General features: G+C 43.5%; 1 protein-coding gene across 1 annotated transcript in view; it reads left to right on the top strand.

Annotated features, from left to right (window-relative positions):
• The window catches only part of ME3 (malic enzyme 3, NADP(+)-dependent, mitochondrial), a 204,984-nt gene that overhangs the window by 79,731 nt on the left and 106,430 nt on the right, over positions 1–18,823 (top strand). Inside the window, exons 3-4 of the mRNA XM_012641853.1 lie at positions 5,892–6,025; positions 8,998–9,147. Of these exons, the coding sequence (XP_012497307.1) occupies positions 5,892–6,025; positions 8,998–9,147 (284 nt within the window). The remainder of the gene's footprint in view (positions 1–5,891; positions 6,026–8,997; positions 9,148–18,823) is intronic.

Raw genomic sequence — 18,823 nt, 5'->3', positions numbered from 1 at the left:
CATCAACAGACCTGCACAATCCCCCTTGGGGATCCTGGTCCCTTCTTTGTTGATGTCTGCCATCCAGGGAGCCTCTCAGGGACTATCGACTATCACTTTGCCAGGGCCTTCCATGACAATGCTGAGGAAGTCTCCAGAGGCTTCTAAGCAGTGCCGGGCAGCCACCCAGAGTTCTACACAGAAAAGGTCTCTGTTTCTCACCATGTGTTGTACCTTACCATCTTGGAATAAAGATAGGGCAGCTTGTATCCCCACGTCTCACAGTTTTTATTTTTTAGACAGTCTTGCTCTGTTGCCTGGGCTAGAGTGCAATGGCATAAGCCTAGCTCACAGCAACCTCAAACTCCTGGGCTCAAGTAATCTTCCTGCCTCAGCCTCACGAGTAGCAGGGAGTACAGGCACATGCAACCATGCCCAGCTAATTTATTCTATTTTTAGTTGAGATAGGGTCTCACTCTTGCTCAGGCTGGTCTCGAACTCCTGAGCTCAAGCAATCCTCCCGCCTCAGCCTCCCAGAGTGCTAGGATTACAGGCATGAGCCACCGCGCCCAGCCTCACAGTGTCTCTTATGAGAACAGTTCCTGCAACTTCTACCAGCAAATGCTGTCTCCATAGGGCTTAACTGTGACCCAGGTCAGGGAGCAGATTCATAACATCCTACTTATTCCCCAGTTCTCTGCCAGTGCTCCAACTAGAAAATTCTGTTCTGAGAAAGACACTGCCAATAGAATGAAAAGACAAGCCACAGACTAGGAGAAATATTTATAAAACACATGTCCAATAAAGGGCTTGTATCCAAAGCATGCAAGGAACTCTTTTAAAAAAAATAGATATAAAATATATGAGATATAATTCATATACCGTGAAATTCACCAATTTACAATTGTATAATTCAACAGTTTCGGGTATATTACATTAGTAATTTCTTTAAGTTATAAAATTTACATAACATAAAATTTGCCATTTTAACCATTTTTAAGTGTACGGTTATGTGGCATTAAGTACATTCATAATGTCATGCAACCACCACCACTATCCATTTTCAAAACTTTTTCTCACCCCAAACAGAAACTCTGTAACCGTTAAGCAATAACTCATTACTCCCCTTTCCTCAATCCCTTGGTAACTTCTAATCTACTTTCTGTCTCTATGCATTTGCCTATGCTGGATAGTTCATATAAGTGGAATTATACAATATTTGTCCTTTTGTGTCTAGCTTATTTCACCTAGCATAATATTTTCAAGGTTCATCCATGTAGTAGCACATACCAGAACTTCATTCCTTTTTATAGCTGAGTAAATTTTCATTGTATGTATATACATTTTGCTTGTCCATTTATACGTTGATGGACACCTGGGTGATTTCCACCTTTTGGCTATGGTGAATAATGCTGCAGTGCACATTGGGGTACAGGTATCTGTTCAAGTCCCTGATTTCAATTCCTTTGGGTTTATACTTAAGAATGAAATTGCTGGGTCGTATGGTAATTCTATGTTTAGCTTTTTGGAGAACCGCTAAACTGTTTTCTATGCAGACTGCAATATTTTATGTGCCCATCAGCAATATACAAAGGTTTAAATTTCTCTACAACTTCACCAACACTTGTGTTCTAGGTTTTGTTTGTTTGTGTGTGTGTGCGCAGGGGATGGGGCTTAAATTACTATCATTCTAGTGGGTGTAAAGTGGTACACACTATGTCTCGTGGTTTTGATTTGCATTTCCCTACTGACTAACGATGTTGAGCATCTTTTCATGTACTATTGGCTATTTCTATTTTCTTCTTTAGACAAATGTCTATGTAAGTCCTTTGCCATATTTTAATTGGTTATATTTCTTTTTGTTGTGTTGTAGGAGTTCTTTATCTATTCTGGATATTAAACCATCATTAGATATATGATTTACAAATATTTTTCCCACTCTGTAGATTGTCTTTTCACATTCTTGATAATGTCCTTTGATGCACAGAAGTTTTTCATTTTCATGAAGAGCAATTTATCTAATTTTTTCTTTTGTTGCTAGTGCTTTTGGTATCATATCTAAGAATCCACTGCCAAATCCAAGATCATGAATATTTACCCCTATGTTTTCTTCTAAGAGTTTTATGGTTTTCATTTTATATTTAGGTTCTCGACTTTATTTTGAGTTAATGTTTGTATGTAATGAGAGGTAAGGGTCCAACTTAATTCTTTTGCATGTAGAAATTTAGTTGCCACTTCATCATCTCTTGAAGAGACTATTCTTTCCCCATTGAATAGACTTGGAATACTTGTCAAAAGTCAATTTGCCATAGATATATGAGTTTATTTCTGAACTCTTGATTCTATTCCATTGATCTATATGTCTGTTCTTATGCCAGTATTACACTGTTTTGATTACTGTAGCTTTGTAGTAAGTTTCGAAATCTTCTTTTTAAAAATTGTTTTGGGCCGGGTGCGGTGGCTCACGCCTGTAATCCTAGCACTCTGGGAGGCCGAGGCGGGTGGATTGTTTGAGCTCAGGAGTTCAAGACCAGCCTGAGCAAGAGCGAGACCCCGTCTCTACTAAAAAAAATAGAAAGAAATTAATCGGACAACTAAAAATGTATAGAAAAAATTAGCCAGGCATGGTGGTGCATGCCTGTAGTCCCAGCTACTCGGGAGACTGAGGCAGTAGGACCGCTTCAGCCCAGGAGTTTGAGGTTGCTGTGAGCTAGGCTAATGCCACGGCACTCACTCTAGTGAGGGCAACAGAGTAAGACTCTGTCTCAAAAAAAAAAAAAATTGTTTTGGCTGTTCAGGAACCTTTGCTATTCCATATCAGTTTGAGAATCAGCTTTTCTATTTCTGCAAAAAAAGACCATTAGAATTTTGATAGTGATTGCATTGCAATAGTTGATCAAAGAACTCTTAAAATTTAACAATAATGAAAGAAACAAATTTTAAAGTGGGCAAAATATTTGAACAGATACCTCATCAAAGAAGACATACAGATGGAAAATAAGCATATGAAAAGATGCTCAACATCATGTCGACAGAGAATTGCAAATTAAAACAATAATGACATACTGCCATACACCTATTAGAGGAATTAAAATCCAAAAACAATACCAATTGCTGAAGAGGATGTGGAGCAACAGGAACTAGCAGTTCATTCACTGCTAGTTCATTCACTGCTAGTAGGAATGCAAAATGGTACAGCCACTTTAGAGAACAGTTTGGTAGTTTCTTATAAAGGTAAACATAGTCTTACTATATGATCCACCAAGTGCTCTTCTATGTATTTATCCAACTGATTTAAAAACTTATGTCCACACAAAAACTTGCACAGCAATATTTATAGTAACTTTGTTTATAATCATCCAAAACTGGAAGCAACCAAAGTAAATGGAGAAAAACCATTAAACCAATAGGCAAATGGAGAAACAAACTATGGTACAAATATACAATGGAATATTATTCATTGATATAAATAAATGAATTATCAAGCCATGAAAATACATGAATGAACCTTAAGTGCATATTTCTAAGTGAAAGCAGACAGTCTGAAAAAGCTACATACTTTATGATTCCAATTACATGACATTCTAGAAACGGTAAAACTGTAGAGACAGTAAAAAAGATCAGTGGTTGCCAGAGATTTGGGGGAGCAAAGCAGAATGAATAGGTAAGGCTGATGGAATTTTTAGTGCAGTGAAACTATTTTGTATGATACTGTAATGGTGGATGGGCTAGGCACGGTGGCTCATGCCCGTAATCCTAGCACTCTGGGAGGCCCAGGCGGGAGGATCACTTGAGGCCAAGAGTTCAAGACCAGCCTGAGCTAGAATGAGACACCCCCGTCTCTACTAAAAATAGAACAAATTAGCCAGGCATCATGGCATGCACCTGTAGTCCCAGCTACTTAGGAGGCTGAGGCAGGAGGACCCCTTGAGCCCAGGAGTTGTAAGTCACAGTGAGCCACAATGACACCACCACTCTACCAAGGGTGACAGTGAGACTCTGTCTCAAAAAAAAAAGAAAAAGAAAAAAAAACAAGGAAATTGTCATGGCGGATGCATGACAGTAAGCATTTGTCAAAACCTATAGAACTTCCCAGCACAGAGAATTAACCTTAATATTTCCAGATTTTTAAAAAATTATTTAATAGGTTAGGGGATTCCAGGAAGGAATGAAGACTATGATGAGAGAATCTAACTGTATAACAAATGTTTATAACAGTCTCAGCAAGGAGAGTAGAGGGAAAAAGTGTTGACTTAAGTAACTTTAGAAATGAGTGGAGTTTATAAGACTAAAGACAAAAAGAACTTACATGAGCACTGTACTCTAGTTTATAAAGTTGTTTCCCATGTTGGTACAGGTTAACAATTTTGATACTGCTATATGTGTATACTGAAATTAAGCAATTAAGTAAATAAATGGCAGATGGCAAGAGCCAAGTTTCTTGCTGTTGGAGTGGAAATTTATAGATCAGAGAAGTGATGGGGCTAAAATGACCCATATGGTAATTGATTACAGTTGGAGACACTAGTATGAACTATGTTTAGCTTAATATAGGTTCATATGGTTAAATATAGAAACATTTATAGATATGTGTTTATACACAGAATTTAGTGTACACATATGTACTTCCTTGCTCTGTCTGTCAGCTGAGAGGGACTGGAAATGATGAAACCCCATAGCAAAGAACACAAGTAGTAAGTAGTGCCCTAATCTTGCTTTCTAACACCAAGCTGCAAAAAAGGAGTCAGGGTTCCTTGGAGAGATGGTTGATTCTAGGATCAGGGCAGGCAACATATTATACAAGATGAACCCGGATCATCTTGTAGTGCCAGAAAGTAAAGAATTTCTCCAAAAAACCCACTATGTTACTGAAATATGTCAAAGGAACACAGTAGCCAACTGAAAGAGCTCCCAATAGCCAAAGCTGGAGCAATTAGAGCAATAAAATAAATAAAGCAGTACTGGATTATAACCCAAAGTATGAAATAAATACTGTAAGTCCATTCTAATATAAATAAATGATTAAATAAGCAAATAAATGATGGCAAAGAGACAAATTTCCCTGGCAGAAGAATCATAAAACAGAAATAACTTTACAGTGGAGAAACCAGACAAGCACTCCCTCTGATCAAGGTGACCACAGTCCGTATCAGCAATAACCATGTTCATCGTATGTAGCCTTGATCTGATGTAACAGAAATGGCACTTTACCTCTGTGATCTTCCTCTCAAAAATCCATATCCACAGTCTAATCATGAGAAAAACATCGGACAAATTCCAATAAGAAGATACCATACAAAATACCTGACCAGAATTCTCCAAACTGTCAAGGTTATCAAAAACAAGGGAAATATGAGAAACTGTCAGAGCCAAGAGGAGCCTAAGGAGACAGTGACAACTAAATATAATGCAGGATCCTGGATGGGATCTTGAAACAAACAAACAAAAATCAGGTAAAAACTAATTCAGAAATCTCAATAAACCGCAGGCTTTGGTTAATAATAATGGATCACTATTGGTTTGTTGACTCTAACAAATGTACCATACTCATGTAAGATGTTAATAACTGGGGAAACTGAGTGAAGGAGTGTATAGGAACTTTATGTACTATCTTGTCAGTTTTTCCATAAAACTAAAACTGTTCTAAAAATAAAATATTTTTTTAAAAAACAAACCAAAAAATGGATGATATAGATATTTTTCCTGTTTTTCCAGTGAAGAAGCTGAAGCTCAGAAGCATCAACGTAACTGGCCCAACATTACCCTCCTGCTTAGATAGCAGAAGTGGGATTTGAGTGCAGGGCCCTTTCTACTGAGTCACACTGGCTTTGGCCTATCTGTGGATGGTACCCCTTCTGTTCCTTGGTGTCCTACATATCCATTTATGTGTGTGTGTTTCCTCTTCTTCCCAGGGCATGGCCTTTACACTTGAAGAAAGGCTGCAGCTTGGAATCCACGGCCTGATCCCCCCCTGCTTCCTGAGCCAGGATGTCCAGCTCCTCCGGATCATGAGATACTACGAGCGACAGCAGAGTGACCTGGATAAGTCAGTGCCTAAAGTCTATTCTCTCTACCCGATCCTTGGGCTGAGCTGTCTGTTTACTGTGGTCTACAGCAGCTTTTCTGGAACCTGTGCAGCTGGGAAAGGCAGAGAGCTCAGAGAGATCCCAGACCCAGCCCTGCCTTCTGAAGGAATGGTGGTCTCCCTGAGAGAAAAGGCTTGTTGTGACTGAGGCACAGTCGACATGTCCTGGGAGAACTGGGAAGGGAAACTGAATTCTAACCAGTGGAATCTGGGAGGGCCTCTGGGAAGTGGTCAGGCTGAGCTGGCCCACGAAGCACTGATTAGACTTCAGCAGACAGCAATAGGGGTCAGGGAGGGCATTTCATGGAGAAGGGAGAGGTGGAGCAAAGACGTAGAGACAGGTGTATTACGGAAGTGGTACGTGGTCCAGGTTCCTGCAATTAGGAGAACATGGTGGAGGAGAAGGGAAATGAACAAGGGACACCTTAGGAAGGACCTAGATGTCGTTTGTTGGAGGCTATAGGCAGCAGTTAATAACCCTGCCCACTCTCTGGATTCTCCCCAGTGGAAATGTAAACACGAAGAGCCATTGGGGAATCACAGGATCAGCTGTAGCAGCTTCACCAAAGAAGCCCGGGTCCCACGGCTTTGAATTGGCATAGCCGGGGTTTGAACGCAGATGGCAGCTCTGCAGTCTGTGCTTTTCACTTCTCTGCTACGCCACAGCTAAGAGGAAACAGAGCCTAGTGGCTGTCACTAGACTCTAGTACTAGACTGAGTTTAGATCCACATTCTTCCGCTTAATGGCAAAAGTTATTTAGCCTATCTGGGTCATTCCCCATCTGTACAATGAGTATTTCAAAGGCACCTAACTCATAGGATTATTATGAGGATTAAATGCATTAGTATTTGTGATGTGCTTAGAACAGTGCCTGGCACATAGTAGGCACTGTGTTAGAGTTTGTTAAGTAAATATGTCAGCTTGTTATGGGCTCTAGCAGAAATGCAGGAAGAAGAGTAGTGTTCTCCCCATGTATCTACAGAGCTAAATGGCCAAGACTTTGGGTCCTTGACGGTGTGGCTGTCCCCCTAGGGGCACAGCTCAGCAGCATGTCAGGGTCCTCCAGCACTCATCCTCCTATGCTTCCCCATGTCATCCATTGCTTCTGAGTGGTAGTGAACACGCAAGCCCCTGCCCATCCTCCCACCCCTACTCCCAAAGTTCTAAACTCACAGGATTATTACTCACATTAGCTCCAAGGCCATACTGCAGCCCAGGCTAAATAGTCTCTCCCTTTTGTTTATCCCACTCAGATTGGGTTTAGCCAAGTCACCCTGAAGAGAAAACCAGAAATTACACAATGAATTCAACCAACATGAGACATGCCCTAACTTTGAACAATTTGAACCTCTCTCTTTTGTTAAATTTATAGAGAAGAATCGAAGTCCAAAGTGAAAACCTTTTTCCAGAAAATATTAAACTCTAAAAGTTAAAGTCCAAAATCCTTCCTTCCCCAGTTCTTTCCAGCTAGATGCCCTCACTCATATGCCTGGGAAGACATTCTAGGCTCAGGGACAGAAGGATGTCCCCATTTTGGGGAGCTCTAGAGAGCTTGCTTCTGATGCTGTGTTGACTGCTTTGGCCCACTCATTTTAGGAGTCCCTCATTTCAGCAGGTGCTTGGTGAAATGCTAAGAAGGCTCCCCTGCTTCTTTTGGGTAAGGGCAGTGGCATACTGGAAAATGTCTAATAACTGGTTCCCTGTGGGAAGTGAGGCGTAGAGAATTTATAGCATTTGCCAATTTCCATAGTGTAAATAATCCCACCATGGCTGATTCCAGGTTACCAATTTGACCTACCTGAATGTAGAATTGGGAAGAGATGTGCACAAACAGCTACTAGGGAAGGGAGTCCTTACACTGGCAACGAGTTGAGTTGAGATTCTGGCTATAACCTGAGTATAAAACCTTCCTAAAAACACCTCCCAAAACACAGCCTTTAGTTCTGGACCAGCACCTTTGGTGGAGAAGGGATCACAAGACTTCCCCAAATTCACACAGCTAGTAAACAGGAGAGCTGGGATTCAAATCCAGGACCCTGACACCATACTCAGGGATCATTTCACCATAGAACAGCTTTTTTCTCCTATCAGAGCATCTCTTTCATCCCACACTATGCCAGGGCCTCAAGTGTCTCTGTACTCTCTCCCAAACTGTCATTCAGAAAGGTTGTGATATTAGCAGTCACACCTGTGAAATTCATTGTGAATTTCAGCCTCTGAGTTTCCTCTCAGCAGCAGTTTCTGCGTTTTTAGGAGTGTGAATGGAAGGTTCTTTTCCTGGAGTAGTGATTCCAGGCTTCAGGGAATAGGCAAAAGACAGATTTTGGAACATATCTCCCTGAGATTACTTGCTACTCTGCCACTTGTGCACTCTGCTGGTGACTAGAAGCAGCCTGGGTGGTAGGAAAGGCCATATGCCCATTATTTTCCCTGACCCTACTCCACCTCCAAGTATTATTATGCTACTGTCATTCATTAGTGTCCATATGGTAACATAATGAACTTTCTCACACAGTGGTTGAGATCACAGATTCTAGAATCAGACTGCCTAGGTTCAAATCCTTAGGCTGCCATGAGACCTTAGGTGAGTTAATTTCTCTGAACATTAGACTCCTTGCCTCTAAAATAGCAAGAATTACAGTACCTACCTCACAAATCACTGGAAGTCTTAAAGGAGTTAATGTAAAATATTTAAAATGGTACATATCCATGTGTTATAATAATAAGCATCATAAAGCAGATCATCTTCTGGACATTTCATAGTTGTTGAAACCCATGCTCAGGGCAGATGGGTGACTTTCCCACAAACGTGCCCCTGTAGCAGGAGCAGGGAGTCCAGGTCCTCCACCCTTTCTACACACAGGCTCAAGGGCCTGCATGCTGCCACGTGTGGGTCTCTGTGGTCAGCTTGCTGCTTCTCTCCCTTTCCAAGGTACATCATTCTTATGACACTCCAAGATCGGAACGAGAAGCTCTTCTACCGAGTGCTGACGTCGGATGTGGAGAAGTTCATGCCAATCGTGTACACGCCGACCGTGGGGCTGGCCTGTCAGCACTACGGCCTGACCTTCCGCAGGCCCCGGTGAGCCCACGTGGGGTGAGGGCTCAGGGAGGGGCTGTCTCATGCAGGGGAATAAATTCTTTCTGCTGCCCGTGCTGACTGGAGGCTCACTCTTGACTGGGTCCAACAAAGAGACTTTGATTGTAAGCACTTGTTCAGGAAAATGACCCCATAAGCAGAGAAATGAGCCGAAAGAGTAGCTAGCAAGGGGATATTGAATGGGAATGGTCTCTACTTCCAAATAATAAATGCCCAACATGTTCAGAGTTGGCCCGATAGATAATTCAGATTGTTTTTCTCTCATTATCTACCTATCACCTTCTGGCCTCCTCTGGTCATATCCAAAGTGTTGACAGCCCTCCTGCCAATTCAGACCAGTGAATAATGGATTGTTGGACACCAAAACCTGAATTTTTTTGCTGACTCAAAGAACAAGTATACCTTCCTTTGGCCTTAACTCAGATTCTACTTAAAATGTCATTTTATTGGGCAAAATTTTGGCACTGCATTTTCTTTCAGGGCCGAAGAATTTTGAGCAGTTTCCTTAAAAATAAAAAAATCACTTGTTTTTTTCATGATGAGTTCAAAATATATATATGTTTTAAAAGGGGTCCTTGGAGGAAGGTGCTTGATAATTATAAATGTATAGTTCTAACACTAATGATAAAAGAGCTGCCTTGGTTTAGTGTAAGTAATGGAACATTGTTCTAGTTTGTGTTAGAATATGTAAATATGCGATGTAGGGAGCAAAGGCTCTTGTCCCCCTAAGGTTCATTGAAAAATCACTGACATGAGGCAGATTGATTAATAGGAGGAAAAAGTTACAAATTTATTTTTAGCATATATACATGGAAACCCTTAGAATGAAGATTCAACTCCTTAATGTGGCACAGAGGTTTTTAAAGAATGGGGACTTGAGGCTGGGCACGGTGGCTCACGCCTGTAATCCTAGCTCTCTGGGAGGCCGAGGCGGGCAGATTGTTTGAGCTCAGGAGTTCGAAACCAGCCTGAGCAAGAGCGAGACCCCTTCTCTACTGAAAACAGAAAAAGTAGCTGGGCGTGGTGGCCCATGTCTGTAATCTAACTACTCAGGAGGATGAGGCAGGAGGGTGTCTTGAGCCCAGGAGTTGGAGGTTGCGGTGAGCTACGATGACACCGCTGCATTCTGCCCGGGGTGACAGAGTGAGACTCTGGAAAAAAAAAAAAAAAAAAAAAAGTACGGGGACTTGAAAACAGACAAACATGTTTGGGAAGGGACAGAGGACTAGGCTTGAGTAGTTAGCAAAGATGGTCACGTTGCATAAATGAAACCGTACAGGTAGAAGCCCTCAGAGAGGATAGATGGCAAATGTTTCTTTTCGGACCTTTAAAGGTGTGAGACTCTCAGTTATTCTTTTCTAGATCAGGAAAGAATAGACCTGGCTATATTAATGCAGATCAGATTCTCGACAGATGTAACACCCACCCCCGCCCCAAAAGACAGCTTTGCAGTGTTACTTCTATTTGTGAGACTCATGGCAGCCATCTCAAAATATGTCAAAGAAATATATTTTGGGGTAAAACATTTCTAGTTTCCTTCAGCAACATACTGTGTACAGATGTGTAATTTACATTTATATAGAATTTATAAATCAGTGTTTGTAAATCATGTGTTATATGGGGAACACGTAATCATGGATTTAGAGCAACTTCTGTTAATTTGGAAAAACAATCTTGTAGTTTTGAAGCCAGCATTTGGGTTCAGCATTACAAGCTGATTACAAAGTGTTCCTGCTGCCTTTTCGGGTCCCACTATTACCATGGGCAAAGGAGAGCACATCCAACCTCATCTTTATGGCAGTGTGTCCAGCTGTTGTAGCAGACATGTCCTCATCACCCAGAAGACCCAAGCTTTGTAATCTTACAGGGGGACCACTGCACCAGAGCCCTGTAGCAGTTCTGGGCTTCAGCTTGTCTTTTTCAATAGTAAAGAGACTCTTGTTTTCTTATTCTCATCTCTGAAACCAATAGTGGCAGAGACACTGGGGGCTGATGGTACATTTCTAAAGGATGCAGGACCCCATTTATCTCTGTTCCTACTCAGAAATGGTCCTTCCAGGTCCTTCTTGCATAGAGAATCTCAGCTCAAGTATTTCCTCCAAGGCCTTCAGCAGCCCCCTAGGGCTTAAAGAATCAAGTCCAGCACTTGGACAGATCTCAACCTGCCACAGCCCAGCTCCAAAATCGAATGTTCTAGCAACGCCGATCTATTCTCCATGCCCAAGTACACCAGGTGTTCTTCTCCATGCTTTTGCACATATGGCCCTGTCTGCCTTAAACTCCTACATTCTCCCCCTTTTCTCATTCTCCACCCATTGCAATTCAAGTTAGCCTTCAAGGCCCATGCCAAGGCGCAGCTTCTCTGTGGAGCACTCCTCGATCCCCTCAGGATGAAATGATCGTTCCTTTCTTGGCCTCCGCCAACCCGTTAACACATACTTCTGCTCCATAGTTTTCTTTTTCCTGTTTTATGTTTTCAGTTATTTGTATATCTGTCTCCCCTACTAGAATACAAATTTCTTGAGGGGACAGGAAACATGTCAGATCCATGTGTGTAGACCAGTACTTGGCAAGTAATTGTCGCTCCATTGGGAAAGTCATGCCGTGTACTCACTGTGAAGAACTGGGTCTTTGCCCTCAGCCGTGAATTTAATCTCCTTGACCCTGGACAAATTTCCTATCCTCTCTCAGCCTAAATTTCCACATTGATGAAATGGAGGTAATAATACTATTCCCTCAAATAATCATCATGAGGGTAAAATGGGATAGTATGGATCAGGTAGCTGGCATACAATTGGAAGGACACAAGTATGTCTATTTTCCTTCAGAAACTATTGTAAAAAGAAGAAAGGAACAATAGATGTAGAGTCATAGTACATATATACACTTTTAAACGTTTACAAAGAAAATTGAGTTAATGAACATGTAACAAACTAACACTTTTAACTGCAGAGATAAACCAAACCCAATGTTATACAAACACACATGATTTTGCTCTTCTGGAACCCACTGTTTCCTGAAGAGGTCCTTTAGCCCTTAAGGCATGGCTCACTACCTCCCTGGCATGGAGCTGAGATAGTTTGGAAATTCAAGGCCATCTCACTTTCACCTCCCACTGCCAGGGCATGTAGAAGCCCTTGTGCCACAGGTTCCTATGGACTAGATTTTGGAGTCAGTTGTTTCTATATAAACTAGTACCAGGGTCAGGACCCTGCATATGCTACAGACTTGTGAAAGTAGAATTTGCCTGCAGAGCTCAGTCCAGAACCCAGGGAAACCACCAGGATTGGATTTGAATTAACGAACATTTACGGAGCAACTGGTAGGTGCCGGGCATCATGTTAAACACTGAGAGGTTACCCCAAAGAACAAAATACGGTTCTCAACCAGCACAATGAGGGGCCAGGCAACAATAATATAACTTAAATATAATAAAAGTTAAAAAGAAATAAGATATTTAATAGGGACAAAGAATTATGGGAAACAAGGGAAAGGAACATTTATTTTTCCTAGTGGCAGCAGGGATACTTCACAGAAGAGATGACATTTGGCTGGTCCTCAAATGTTGGGGAGGAATTCCATAGGTAAAGAAGAAGGAGACAGTCATTCTCATCCATTTGGCTCTGGAGGCAAATTTCCATTGGACCTCAGCTCCATGCCAGGGGAGGGAGTGAGCTAAAGGACCTCTTCATGAAACAACGGGTTCTGGAAGAACAAAATGGCGTGTGTCTGTATAACATTGTTTGGTTCACCTCTGTAGTTGAAAATGTTAGTTTGTTACGTATTCAATGATTCCATTTTCTTTGTAAATATTTAAAAGTGCATATGTATACCATGCACTATGCTATCCCTGCTGGCCCTGAGCTCAGTGTGCTAGTGAATTGCTTGAGGTCGAGAACTGTATTTTGTTCTTTGGAATAACCATTCAGTGTTTAACGTGATGCCTGACACCATAGTTGCTCCATAAATGTTCATTAACTCAAATTCAGTCCTGGTGGTTTCCCTGGGTTCTGGAGTGGGCTTCAGAGATAAACTGAGCCCAGAGAAGAGCTGATTTTATAGGCTTTGTAGACACCATGCTAGTCAGCTGACTTGGGTATCTCAGCATTATCTGTGGCTGGCAAGAAGGGGAAAAGGAGGGGAGCTAGGACTTTACATGTGTTGGCTTGTAATGAATCCTCTCAATGTCCTGTAAGATTAGCTTGGTTATAGTATCTTCCTTTCACAGATGAGGAAACTGAGGTGGCCAGAGGAAGGGAACTTGTTTAAGATCATACAGTGAGCAATTGGTGAAGTCAGAAGTCTGACTGGGAATCAAGGAAAGCTGCACCAAAGAGGTGTCATTTGGACTGGGCCATGAAGAATTGAGACAAGAAGCATTTGTTTACAGTGATGCCAGCATACCCACCTCCCCTTGGCTAGAATATATGGCCTCTGGGACCTCATGGTGGGTGAAACAGGAGAGCAGAGAGGCTGAGTAGAATGGACAAGTGATTCTGCCTGACAAAGAGGAAGTCCTTGTCTTCTTCATAGCACCCAAGGGGGTGGATTAACGGGGAACTATTTCAGAGTCAGGTCCCTGTCCCACTTGTGGTTCTCCAAGGGGTCAGTAACGGCCAGGGATAGGGCAGGAGAGTGGAGTTCCATGTGGGTCAAAACAGGGCCCTGCCAACCACCTAAGCCCAGAGAACCAGGTCAGCCCGGGCTTAGGGTAGAGAGGATGCTGCAGAAGTGGCAAACAGGCATGTGAGAGTCCCGGCAGAGAACCTATGGAGGAACTGGCACCAGAAGAAAAGCCTAGCAACCACTTACTAATAGGCCAGGTACTATCTTAAAATCTCTGCATATATTAACTCATTTAATTATTACAGCCCCCTTAGGAGCTAGGTACTATTATCATCCCATTGGTAGATGGGAAAACTGAGGCACAGAAAATTTACCAGAAGTCACACAGTTTATAATCAGCAAAGCCAAGACTCAACCCATGCAATCTGAACCAAATGGTGAACAGGTAACCCTACACTACACTGCCACTTCTAGTTTAGGACTGTGCACATTTGTGGGCATTCAGGATGGGGTGGCATGGCATTGCAGCTCCAGGAATGTATGCCTGCCCAGAGCCCTCAGGTGGGGATTGCTAGTCCGTTTCCAGAGCGTCTCCTGGGAAGAATTGATCCTGCCAGGTCACAGGGCCTGCGGCTGGGGGAGGCTGAGGCAGGCTGGGGCAGACTGAACCGTCTTCGGGGATTAGTCCCTCACACTCTTGGTACAGGCTTCCCGCATGTGTTTTGCACGAACCCTTCTTCAGGTGATTACCCAATTAAGTTATTTGACGTATGACATTCTGAGCTGTTGCTCTAGGTTTCCATTTGGCTGCTTTCCAGGTGTTGACTCCACACCTGCCTTGCTCCTGCGGGAAATGAGTTTGGGCTCCACCCCAGGCCTGAGCTCCATCCGCCTGGCTTGGAATGACTTTATGGATTAGCGTCTGAAGGGAGGATAGCCCTGAGGCCAAGGGGAGAGAGCCAGTGCCTTCTCAGTTTCTGAAATGATAAACCTTCCTGCCGGGTTCCCAGGAACAATGAAGTCCTCTGTAAAAGTCCTTGCCCCCCACCAAAGCTAATTAGGTCCAGCTGATGCTCAAATTGAACCTCCCACAAGCCTGGGGCTCTGCATCTCCTCAAAACCTGGAAGGAGATACCAGAGCATCTCAGGGGTACCTGAGTGTCCCCAGGCAGATAGACACAGCAGAAGGTTCTGGACTCCTCTTCCTGAATCTCCTTTGGCACATCCTTTGTGGGTGCTTCCGTGGGTCTGGCTTGATGAATTGCCCCTGAGGGTCACTAGTGTGTGCCTTGGAAGAGGCAAAAGGCAGAAGAATGGCTGGTGAAGGCCTGGACAAAACTCAACCCAGAGGAAGGGTGCGTGGAGGAAGCCAATATAGTGTCCAGTGTCAGTGTATCCTCTCCCTTCCCCAGGCCACCTCCCTCTCGATCAGCCCTGTCTTCATACTCCTCGTCCTCTTAGGCTCTAAGTGATGCGCACATACCTGTAGACCTAACAGTTCCCAGCTTCAGTGTGGAGTCCAACCTGTATGGGTGATGGATGGAGGTACTAAAGAAAAAATTATTTGTGACACTTGTTAAAGATGGGAAGATAGGCCAGGCAAGGTGGCTCATGCCTATAATCCTAGCACTCTGGGAGGCTGAGGTGGGAGGATCACTTGAGGCCAGGAGTTCAAGCCCAGCCTGAGCAATAGCAAGACCCCATTCTCTACTAAAAATAGAAAAAATTAGCTGGGCATCATGGTGTGCACCTGTAGTCCAGCTACTCAGGAGGCTAAGGCAGGAGGATCACTTAAGCCCAGGAGTTTAAGGTTGCAGTGAGCTATGATGACACCACTGCACTCCACCCAGGGTGAGAGAGTGAGAGACTCTGTCTCATAAAAAAAAAAAAAAAAGGAAAGTAGATTTTATTTGGGGAATGGGAACGTAGTGATACGTACAGAGACCACTGCATCAGGGTCTTGCAGTGGGGGAAAGTAGTTTCAACTCCAATTCCAGCAAGGACAAGTGGGGATTTATAACTAAGGGGAAGGGTGGGACTCAGTGGGTGGAAAATTACTAAGAGGAAACACCAAGAATAAGGGATTTCTGGGTTGGGCTCGATAGCTCACAGCTGTAATCCTAGCACTTTGGGAGGCCGAGGGGGAAGATTGCTTGAGGCCAAGAGTTTGAGACCAGCCTGAGCAAGAGCAAGACCCTGTCTCTACAAAAAATAGAAAAATTAGCCAGGTGTGGTGGCACATGCTTGTAATTCCAGCTACTTGGGAGGTTGAGGCAGGAGAACTGCTTGAGCTCAGGAGTCTTGAGGTTGCAGTGAGCTGTGATGACGCCACTGCACTCTAGCCCAGGTGACAGAGCAAGACCCTGTCACCAAAAAAAAAAAAAAAAAGAAAGAAAGAAAGAAAGAAAAGAAAAAAAGAAGAAGGAATTGGGATTGCTGGTTAATCTGACATGGGATTATTGCTGAAGGCAGGCCAGGGTCATAAGATGTCAAGAGTGGTCAGATATCAAAGGTGGGGGATTTTCACTAAACTGATTTAGGATTCTTGCTCAAACTGGATTCTACAAGGACAGAGAGGGAAGCTCAAGGTCTGGCCTAGCCAGAAAGGACTCAGGAGGCTGACTAAAGCTTTGGTCCAAGGAGAGTCTTTATCTGAGGGCTGGTTGTGGGTAGTGAAAGGAGCATGGACTTTGAAGCCAGGCAGGCTTGCCCTTGAATCTCAGCTCCCAGTGACTTTTGAGAATTAATTTAGCACCTCCTCAGCCTCCTTAGGCGTCAGAAGGGATTAAGGCCTATTCACATGGCTGCACCTGAGGACTTACTGAGATTTCCTATGTGCGGGGTCCAGCAGTCGTAGGCGCTCAGGCGTGTGGTCTGCCTGGCCCATCCCTCTGGGGTTTGCCATCCAACTTGGTTGCACTACCGAAAAGTAAAAACTGTAAACCTACTGAGCACATCCCCATCCTCTGAAATACCACCACAGTCTGTTTGATTCAGACTTTAAATTACCTGTCCTTGCACTTAACTCTCAAGTCCAGCAGCAAGTTTAAGTGAGGCGTTAGAGGGCAGGCTGCTACGAGTTAGAAAGGCCAGGCTAGGAAGTGGCACTTGATTCTGTGTAGTTGGAGACTGTGGAAAATACCTGGAAACATATTTGGATTTGGACAAAGCCAGCAGCCCTTGGCCTTGTGCCAACCTGCTATCTTTTTTATTTGCAAACAGGTGGGTTTCTGCACATAGACCAGTAACATGTATACAGGATATTGACAGTCACTGTTTATTGAATGCTTACAATGCTCATGTGGGCCTTAGGCCAGCTACTTGTGCACATTATGTCTGAGCCCTGCAACAACCCCACACAGAGCTTATTATTTTACTGAGGTGAAAACTAAGGCTAACTTGTCTAAGACATTGCAGCTGACCCAGAGCCAGTTCCCTGCATTGTTCCTGAATTCATAGTCCAGCTTCTTGTGGCCTTGGTAACCATGGTGCCTCAGAGATAAACACATTCTTGCCTTCATATAAACTCCCTTGCCAGACGGGTCAGCACACAGGAGGGACACACACGTGCATGCACACACACTTGGGAGGGGTATTATACCATGTTGGACAGAGCACTGGGGCTGGTGTCCAGAGATAGTGAGTTAGCTCCTCCATTAATAACCATGTGGCCTTGGAGCCCAGCTACTCTACTTCTCCAAGCTTGGATCACAGGAACTGTCCACCTTGTGGGATCATTGTGAAGATCAGATGAGCTAAATGCATATGAACATGTTTATCAACTGTGAAGTTCCTCATAAACTTAAAAGGGTGTTATTTTTTCATCTCTTCTTTGCCCTCACCCCGATTGCCACAAAAGGGTGTGATTAAGGTTCACATTCACCTCCTTGGAGTTTCCTGCTTCCTGTTCAATATGTCTGATGAGCCTCAGTTTATTGCATTGGAACCTTTTTATCTTCAACCGCTTCCACCTCTACCCACCCACACACAGAGGAACTCCTGGGACACCAATCACATGCCTCTGCTTCTTAAATATCCACTGGAGCCCATTTCTAGGCATGCATAGGACCAACGAGTGCCAGCATCTTGACCAAAGCCACTCTGGAAAACAAAGACAACCTTGTCTCAGCAAATGGGAAGAGCCCTCACACCCAGGGTACAGTCTTTGAGCACATCACAACGTGATTCCAACCCAGCTGTCAGCTAACTGGGAATATACGCACGCATGCTCCCAGCACAACTGGGAAGCAAGCAGAAAGCAAGAATTAGCATCATCAGACCAGCCTCCTTCCCAGTCTCAGGACACCAAAACACTGGTTCCTTTGGTCAAGACTGCTTTCGTCCAATTCCACCCAGACTCCTCTGCCAAACTGTTTCAGCTGTGTTGCTGGAAAGCCTCCCTTGAGGAGAGCAAACACAAGATCTGCAGCTGGGACTGGTTAGCCTTCTCCATCTGGCCCTCTTAATCAATCCTCTAGCTGAGGCTGTCATGGGAAGAGCACTGGATTAAAAGTCAGGAGATCTGGGTTCTAGCCCTTACCACCCCCTTCCTGGCTATGACTGCTTAGGTGAGTCACTTAGCTCATTAGTCTCGAGTAAAAGTGGCAGAGTTAGATTACATGGCTTCTGTGATCCCTTCCAGCTCTAACAGTTTCTGATCTAATAAGCCAAACTCTATAACTAAGTTAGAAATGAGACCTTTAAGTGAGCCATGGTCACATTATGGGGCCAAGCAAAGTTTCCCCACCTGTAAAATTAAGAGGGTCAAGTTAGAGCAGTGATTCTCAGTCCTGGCTGTGCATTAAAATTATCTGGGGAGCTTTTTTTTTCTTTTTTTTTCCTTTATTATTCCAGGGTTTTGTGAGGGTACAAACATTATAGTTACACTTTATGTCTTTGCCTCACCCAAATGCGCGTTAAAGGCATGCCCTTCCCTCCCTTTAGTGCTCCCTGTGTCCTTTAGTTGTAGATTTGCCCCCATCCCCCTAATCCCTAGAGAGTATTTCTGCCATGTTATCAACCTAGTGTTGATCAGTTAGTACCAATTTGAAGGTGAGTACAAATGGATCCCGTTCTTCTGCTCTTTTGGTGC

This window comes from Propithecus coquereli, unplaced genomic scaffold (assembly GCF_000956105.1).
Source record: "Propithecus coquereli isolate 6110/MARCELLA unplaced genomic scaffold, Pcoq_1.0 Scaffold170, whole genome shotgun sequence".
Taxonomy (NCBI): domain Eukaryota; kingdom Metazoa; phylum Chordata; class Mammalia; order Primates; family Indriidae; genus Propithecus; species Propithecus coquereli.
Note: the sequence above shows the minus strand (reverse complement) of the source record. Positions and strands in the feature narration are given on the sequence as shown.